This window comes from Hippocampus bargibanti, linkage group LG05, assembly GCF_051943395.1.
Source record: "Hippocampus bargibanti isolate YZ-2025 linkage group LG05, ASM5194339v1, whole genome shotgun sequence".
Classification (NCBI taxonomy): domain Eukaryota; kingdom Metazoa; phylum Chordata; class Actinopteri; order Syngnathiformes; family Syngnathidae; genus Hippocampus; species Hippocampus bargibanti.
This window is the reverse complement of record NC_142738.1, coordinates 8,840,400-8,848,702: the sequence shown is the minus strand read 5'-3', so window position 1 is coordinate 8,848,702 and position 8,303 is coordinate 8,840,400. Positions and strand designations below refer to the sequence as shown.

Genomic DNA, 8,303 nt, shown 5'->3' with positions numbered 1-8,303 from the left:
AATTATTGTGACGGGTGTGTGCATTTTGTGTCCATTTTATTTTGAAAAGACAATAAAAACGGTTGTTGTCGCGTTGTTCATGTAAAATTGACGATTTGCCGGTTCCGTGCTGCATCGACCTTGGTAGCTACTAGCTACTTATTACTAGCTAAGCATGGCGGGCAATGCGTGGAGGTCAGCGGTGAGTCCAAGAAATTATAAATTGTTTCAGAGCAGTTTTATCATATGCGCAACCATTAACACTCGATTTCACATTAGTGGTAGTTATTTTGTTGTGAAGCTCTCGAATTCTCGAAAGACAGAAACTATCTGGCCATTTTTGGCACGCCCTTGCTTTAGGTTACTATAGCAACACACATCACATTTCAATCTTTTAAATTTGCGTAAGTTTCACTTTTTAAAACAATCTCTCGACCAAAAACGAACGTGACAGCGAATTGTCCGAATTACTTCCGCGGAGAGCGTACAACTGTCCATGTAATGTTCCTCACCTGCAGATTGTTAACCTACTCAGAAAATGGAGTTTATCGATCAGTGGCCAGGATAAAATCAAGGCAAATGAAGTAAGTTAATCTTAGTTTTATATTAAGCAGTGTATTGCGTGTTTGAAGGAAAAAGCCGAATCTAGTAGCTGCCTTCCACTTGCTAGTACTGTCCATAGAAACGGGTAGGGGTTGTGTAGTTTATTGGGCCTCGTTCTATTGATTCCAAAATGCTGATTGATGCTCTTTTGGGGTTCGAGCTTTTGGTACACCCTGTTGACACACTCCTGACCTTGTGTACATATTAGGGAGGAATCTTAGTTTTTTTTTGTGCAACAAGTTAATAGCAATGCGTTATGTGACAGTATACATTTGTTTTTATGGCAAACACAATATACATTCTGACGAGCTAGAATTATAGGTATTGTTTGTTGACACATTTGAGTATTTATATACTTAACCAAATATCACGTCTGTTGTTTGTTGACAGATTCAGCATGTGGCAGGAGCCCTGAGGAAAGACACCCGGACATTTTCCCGTGGGGTATGTCACTCCCATGGAAGATGACAATATTTTAATGTTGGAATTAGTTAGAACTGTCATAAATTTTCCATTTGACACTCTGTTTAGATGCAAACTGTTACTTTGATCCCTGGCGATGGAATTGGACCAGAGATCTCCACTGCTGTCATGAAAATATTTGAAGCAGCCCAGGTAAGTACTGAAGAATGAATTGATTAAACCCATACTATAATTCCTACAATCATATTTTAATTGTTCCATTACAGGCACCCATTCAGTGGGAGGAGAGGAACGTTACAGCCATTAAAGGTCCCGGTGGAAAATGGGTGATTCCCCCAGATGCTAAAGAGTCAATGGACAGAAACAAAATGGGTCTGAAGGGTAAGATAACGTTGATTGTGATTACAGGACCATCGCTGACCCCTACAATTGGGTCAGCTGTACATTCTGACAAAATCCAATGAGGCTCAATTTAATTTACACGGCATAGTCCAAATGTAAATCCACACTCCAAGAAGAGCATGTACTGTGTGTGCAAAGCTATAAATAGACCCTGCAGTATTAATCCTGCCTTAATAATTACTGGTATATGTATGTTCGTTTGTTTTTTGACAATATATGATAATTCTGCACAAGTGTTAGAGCTTTATAGTTTTTGTGAAGGCGGTTTTTATTTTTATTCATATTTAATATTATTGACCTATTTTATTATGTCATCCAGTTTCCTGACTTGTCAGGGTTATTACCAAGCACAAAATGTCAAGTCATAAAAATATAACCCCTAAGCTGCCGGCATAATGAAACACGAAACGTCAGTCATGATCGTGCCTCCAAAAGTGGCAGTTCAAGGGTCAAATCATGGTGAAGGATTTTGTTGTGTACAGGTCCTTTGAAGACGCCAATTGCTGCAGGTCACCCGTCTATGAATCTTCTCCTGAGGAAAACCTTTGACCTCTATTCCAACGTGCGCCCTTGTGTTTCCATCGAGGGCTACAAGACGCCCTACACGGACGTCAACCTTGTCACCATTCGGGAGAACACAGAAGGGGAATACAGTGGGATTGAACATGTGGTAAATGCCTTGTACAAATTTATTTTTAAATTTGTTCTGTTGACACTGTTTGTACGCCGACATTGAATTCAGGAGAAATACATATTTTATTTGAGTTTAGTCCATATTTTACTTCATTTTTTTGGATTGCTGAGCGTGTGCGTATTTGCAGATCGTCGATGGAGTCGTGCAGAGTATTAAACTCATCACAGAGCAAGCCAGCCAGCGCATTGCTGAGTATGCGTTTGAATATGCAAGAAACAACAAGAGGACCAGCGTTACTGCTGTTCATAAGGCTAACATCATGTAAGGCACACTCGACATAAATGACTACCGAAGGAATTTGTATACTTCACTGCGTCGCTCATCAATCATCTGTGATGATATTAGGCGCATGTCAGATGGGCTCTTCCTCCGAAAATGCAGAGAGGCTGCCGAAAGAAACAGAGACATAAAATTTACTGAGATGTACTTGGATACTGTGTGCCTTAATGTAAGTACGACAGCACTTCTTTTATATGTTATTTTTTCTTTTCTTCTTTTTAGCTCATTAACTGCCATTCACACATTTATTCGGGAATTGAAAATATGACGTAGAGCACATTCCTGAATTAGTTCGGGATTTGATTTTTCTTGCTTGGGTGCCGATAAAGCACTGTCCTGACCTCTGGCAATGTTTTCCCTTCCAAAAGGGGGCAGCATTTCCCTTTTTTTCCCCATTTTTCTTTCATTTCTTTCATAACTTTGCTGCTGTGAAATGTAAATTTCTCCACTGCGAGACTAATAAAGGCAAATCCAATCCAATCCAATCCAATGTTAACCCTTTGTTCCAGCTTCAGCTGTTGTTAAAGCGCTATATAAACCAATATGTTTTTGGACATCCACCCTCATTTCAAGCTCATATAACTCCAGACCCATATAAGTTAGGAATTAACTATTTTTCCTGATGATAGAAGATAGTGGAAGGTTTCTTACACTGCATTGAATGTTTATATCATCCTAAAACTTAATATTCTATGGGTCCTGGAATTTGAGTGACAATGACAAAAACCTTGTCACTGGAGTGGACACATGTTTGCACGTCTGGCAGTGAATAAGTTAAAAAATCCTCACCCATCAGCACTGTTGTCAATTCTCAATTTACAGATGGTGCAAGATCCCACACAGTTTGATATTCTGGTGATGCCAAATTTGTATGGAGACATTTTGAGGTAAAACGACACAATTTTCCAATTTATATGCCCAAGACATATCGTGACAAATGTAAATTGAAGGGTGGAAAAAGAAATCTCATCACAACATTATTAGAAATGCATTGGTACCGTTCAAATCTGCCCTCTAGTGGCTGCGAGTAGTATAGTAGGGATGACAACAATATGACATCCGTCACCATCAATGGTGACCTTATTCGAATTGGTTTTAAGTACAAACCCCACTCATGCAAACTCACATGAAGACTTTGTTGACACATTAACAAGTAGGTCTGTATGTGTTACTGTTTACCCTCAGTGATCTTTGTGCTGGTCTTATTGGAGGACTCGGAGTGACCCCCAGTGGAAACATCGGTGCCAATGGCGTTGCCATTTTTGAATCTGTATGTTCGCACATATTCTTAAAGGACAACCAACGTCACTTTTTTGTTTTTTAACTGACATCAGAAAAACGTTTTATAGCATCTAAAATACCCAAAACATGCAGTATGATATTTGTATTCAAATGCTAAACACCAATAAAAATGACTTAAAGTGTCCAAAATCTGCAAAAAAATTGAGCTGCGAATTGGGCATTTTCAGAAAGTCCCGCCCCCAGTTCGTGACGTCACACCAAGACGTCTTGCATTGCTGGAGAATCAAAACAATGGCTTCAGATTCGGAGAATATGCTTTCTTTTTACACATCCAGTTATGAATATGATTGAAATAGTTCTGAAGAGGAAAGTATACATGTTTGCAATCGATTAAAGAATTTATTTCGTGCCATTTTGAGGCAACATTGGGGGGAAATGTCTCACCCAAAAAAAGAGGCACAAAATGGCGACCTCCTGTGGCCACCTCCGTTTCCACAGGCTGATAAATTCCTTATATGGAGCTTGGACGCCCTCTTTTGGCGGCTTTTGGGTGCAACACGGTTTTCAGACAAAGAAGTACAGCCAAATACATTGATGTGATGGAAGGACTGCTACAATGTGTCCTTTTTTTCGGTCAGGGGCGATCCTTTCGTGACGTCACGTACGGACTCGTCACCAATTCAAAAATAAGACTTCCTGAATACTCAGCGCGAGTCTTAAAACGTAAAATATAGCTATATGCGGTGGAATCTTATTAAAATACGCTCAGTAGAAGTCATTTGAAGCCATTTTACAAATTATGGATACAACTTGTCCGGAGACGTCGGTTGTCCTTCAAGACTCAATTTATTTTGCTGAAGTTTCAAAGTTAGTCAGATTTTTGTATTTTTGTTCACTAGGTTCACGGAACTGCCCCGGATATCGCGGGAAAGGATATGGCTAACCCCACCGCCCTGCTGCTCAGTGCGGTCATGATGCTACGCCACATGGGCCTGCATGACCATGCAATGAGGATCGAGACCGCCTGTTTCGACACCATTCGAGAGAAAAAGGTCAACATTGTCCTTTTTGCGAAGTTTTAACACCAATGCGCACATTTAACGCGCCTTTGTTTTCTGTCTTCTAGGTGCTCACAGGAGACCTCGGAGGGAAGTCAAAGTGCTCTGAATTTACAGAGGCAATATGTCAACGAGTGCGAGATCTCTAATAGTCTTTGTTCAGCATGTGCCTCTTTATTAATTTTTTTTTGCTCACACTTGAAACTACAACAGAAACTGTCTCAGGATTTATAACCCTGAATATCTTAACTCAGCATTTTCTTCAGTTACATTATTTTGTATTTAGTATGAATATTTAAAAGATGAAAGGGACTGTTATGATGACGTTGGTGTGTGTTTAACGGCTATAGTTTCTATCTGATGAAAGAACTCTACTTAATTTAAAATCACGAGTTATTGTTAATGTGATAATAAATCAGATCACGATATAAGATTAATATCCGGACAGAAAAGATTGATTTTCTTTTTCCGCAGCTTTGTGTCAGATAATATGAATGTACTCTATTACATCATGAATGCCAACATGACATTCTTTTGAAATGTGTTTGTGGCTTATGACTAGTACTGGCTGTGTACAATGTGTTGACTTTTATGTTCCTCAGAATAAACGGCTTGTCATGATGTCGTAGGTACAGTTGATGGAACGTATTCATTGATTTAAACAACTGACAGCATCAAGGTGTTCTCAGGAGGTCACAAATATATTTCCATGTACTGTTTCCACGTTCCTAAAAAAAGTAACATACTTCATTGAGAGCTCAGGTGGTATTTTAGTTCAGCAATGGGACATTAATCTCACCTAATTTTTGTTCTGTCGTTTTCCATCCATCCATTGTCTGTACCGCTTATTCCTCATTAGGGTCGCGGTGGGTGGTAGTTTTCATTTGGCAAAACTACATGCAATTTAAAAGTTTCCATAGGCTGTCACTCATGTCGCGTTTTGCTGCCAGAAATCAAATTTGAAATGTACAATTTACTTATCAAATCCCATTCAACTTTTTCAGCTCATAGTTATACTAAGTTCATCCTGTCTACTTGATATCTAATTTAAAACAGATTCTTTTCTTACAGTGTATTGTAGGTGTTCAAATACCTGACATGTTTCGGCGTATACCGCCTTCGTCAGAGTGTCACGGATGTTGTTATGACGTGCCTTTTTCAGCTGGTGTTTCTATGAGGGCGTGACATACCTGTCATATCTGACAGGCGGAAGGATATGCCGAAACATGTCAGGTATTTGAACACCTACAATACACTGTAAGAAAAGAATCTGTTATAAATTAATTTTTTCAGCTCATGTTTTGTCATTCACTATTCACTACACTTTCACACTTTTTCCCTTATATGAAATCATAAGTTTCACTTCCTTAGCAGAATTACAAAAATGGTTGCGTGCTACTTCTCAGTCAAATGTGGGCTAAATCAGGTCACGCATTTGCATTATTTGCAAGGTTTGACTAGTTTTAAATGTAGTTTCAATTTGCCAAGTCATTTCCTTTTTAACTTGAAGTTCTTTCGTTGATAATTTTATACAGTAGCTTTCCATATATTTGTCATACGGGTTTGGTTCCAATGTTGTCCTAAGTTTTAATTTCATATTTTATTTCGTGCTCAATATTGACAAAAAAAACCCACAATTTAAGAACATAAGTTTGTGTTTGGGAGCCTTTTAACTGAGCGAGTTAACTTGTTCTGTAGCCTCAAAGGGACATAAGTCTTCTTGTGGCGGTCCAATGCCCGGATTGGATAAATACAGAGGGTTTTGTCAGGAAGGGCATCCGACGTAAAAGCTTGGCCAAAACAAACATGCGGATCAAAACTTTAAAGATGGAGGACACTGATTTGCTGTGGTGACTACTTTAAGGGAAAAGCCGAAAGGAAAAGAAGTAGTAGACTTGGAAATGTACTCAAGTACATATTGTTTTAAAAGACAAATACAGTATACGTAGCTATGTTGAACACTGAGCAAAATAACAAATTTTTGCACACAAAATTTTACAAGTAGTGAAGAGAAATGGGACATAATCTTACGTCACATTTTATTTCTAACTTAAGGCTGAGCATCCAGTCTGCAGCTGGATGGATGTATAGCTTGAGCAGCCCGCAATAAGAAGAAAGGAGCGTTAGCGCAGAGCGCCGATGTGTATGTGGAACTGTCGCGGCTTGGAATTGAAGTGGATTTATGTGGGACAGGAGATGGTAGACAATCTCTTTTCGTCGATGGATGCTACAGCTTTGTGTTTGTTTCCAACATTTAGCTTGTCGTAGACGTGCACATTCTACCATGACGTCCCTGATCCACTACTGAAGGGGTTGCTTTGATCCTCTCTTCTTTCATGTAGAACTGCTTCATGTCATCACAAAGAGGGTACAGTAAGTCCTGAAGAATGAATGTCTCTCTGTGTCTTTGTGTTCATATTCTTCTTCTTTTCCTTTCGGCTTTTCCCTTCAAGGGGACGCTACAGCAAATCAGTGTCCTCCATCTTTAGAGGTTTGATCCGCATGTTTGTTTTGGCCAAGCTTTTACGTTGGATGCCCTTCCTGACACAACCCTCTGTATTTATCCGGGCTTGGGACCGGCACAAGAAGACATATGGTGTTCATATTAGTATTTGTTTTTTTCCCCAAGATGGCGGTGCGTGAAAATGTTTATTATGTTTGTGAAAGTGCCTTGCACGCTGGGTCCGAGAGGACAGTAATTTCATCTGTGCGTGACATACAGCACGCATATTAGCATATTAGGCAATAAAGCTGACTTTGACTTTGAGCTAGGGTGGATGAATTCTGAAAACAAGTTTCCAGATAAGGATGGGAAATATCTTGCTCCTCTGAATATTTTGCATCATTCATGTTGCTCTTGCCTTTTGTTCTTACTAATTGTAATGTCCTCATGGTATCAGTCAATCACTCCAGACAAATGATTTTTTTGTTCCGCATTTATACAAAAAATGTAATTTGGGTTTTGTATTTTGACAAAGTAAGGAGTAGAAAGAAGGTAGCATTCTTCTCATATAACCTGTTTACAAATGCACTAAAGATAAAAAGTCAATACATATAAATTAATAATTAGCGATATACGGTGAGACCTTTACTTACGAACTTAATTGGTTCCCAGTAAGAGTGTGTAAGGCGAAAAGTGTGTATCTCAAAAAGACATTTCCCATAGGAAACCATTCAAATGGGAATAATCCGTTCCCGGGTTTCCATAAACTATACTTTTCAACTAAATAAGCCTTAAAACTACACACAACATACCTTATTCTATGTATAATAAATGTGCTATTGTATTGTAATGAAAGAAATACACTGCATTGTATCATAAAGTCACTTTATTTACATTTGTGATGGTCATTGATGGCTTGATGGAATGGCGTTGGAGGTCGAAGGTCAAAGGGAATTGCTGTTTGGAAAGAGAGGCGCGTTACATGACGACTGTAATTAAAGAAATAAACTGTGCTGTAAAATAAAGTTTTATTTACCTTTTTGATGGTCGTTGATGGCTTGTGGAAGGAGAGTCACCTTCCATACGGACTGTTGGTAACTTAACCTCTGGTGCTGTTCGGTCGTGTGCTTCCGCCGAAGATCACTCCGCCAGCCGTGGTGGGTGTGTATTATGAAAATAG

General features: G+C 39.1%; 1 protein-coding gene across 2 annotated transcripts; it reads left to right on the top strand.

Moving 5' to 3' along the window:
- Positions 1-81: 81 nt before the first annotated feature.
- Positions 82-5,301, top strand: idh3a (isocitrate dehydrogenase (NAD(+)) 3 catalytic subunit alpha). Of its 2 annotated transcripts, XM_088996981.1 has the most exons (12): positions 131-181; positions 498-563; positions 973-1,026; positions 1,114-1,197; positions 1,272-1,386; positions 1,890-2,077; positions 2,229-2,362; positions 2,447-2,549; positions 3,203-3,267; positions 3,566-3,650; positions 4,522-4,674; positions 4,749-5,301. In XM_088996981.1, exons 1-12 carry the CDS (start codon positions 155-157, stop codon positions 4,827-4,829), a joined length of 1,155 nt encoding a protein of 384 aa, XP_088853107.1. In that variant the 5' UTR covers positions 131-154; the 3' UTR covers positions 4,830-5,301. The 2 variants fall into 2 exon arrangements, with proteins under 2 accessions (XP_088853108.1, XP_088853107.1); XM_088996982.1 differs by lacking the exon at positions 498-563 and having other exon boundaries at positions 82-181.
- Positions 5,302-8,303: the final 3,002 nt, after the last annotated feature.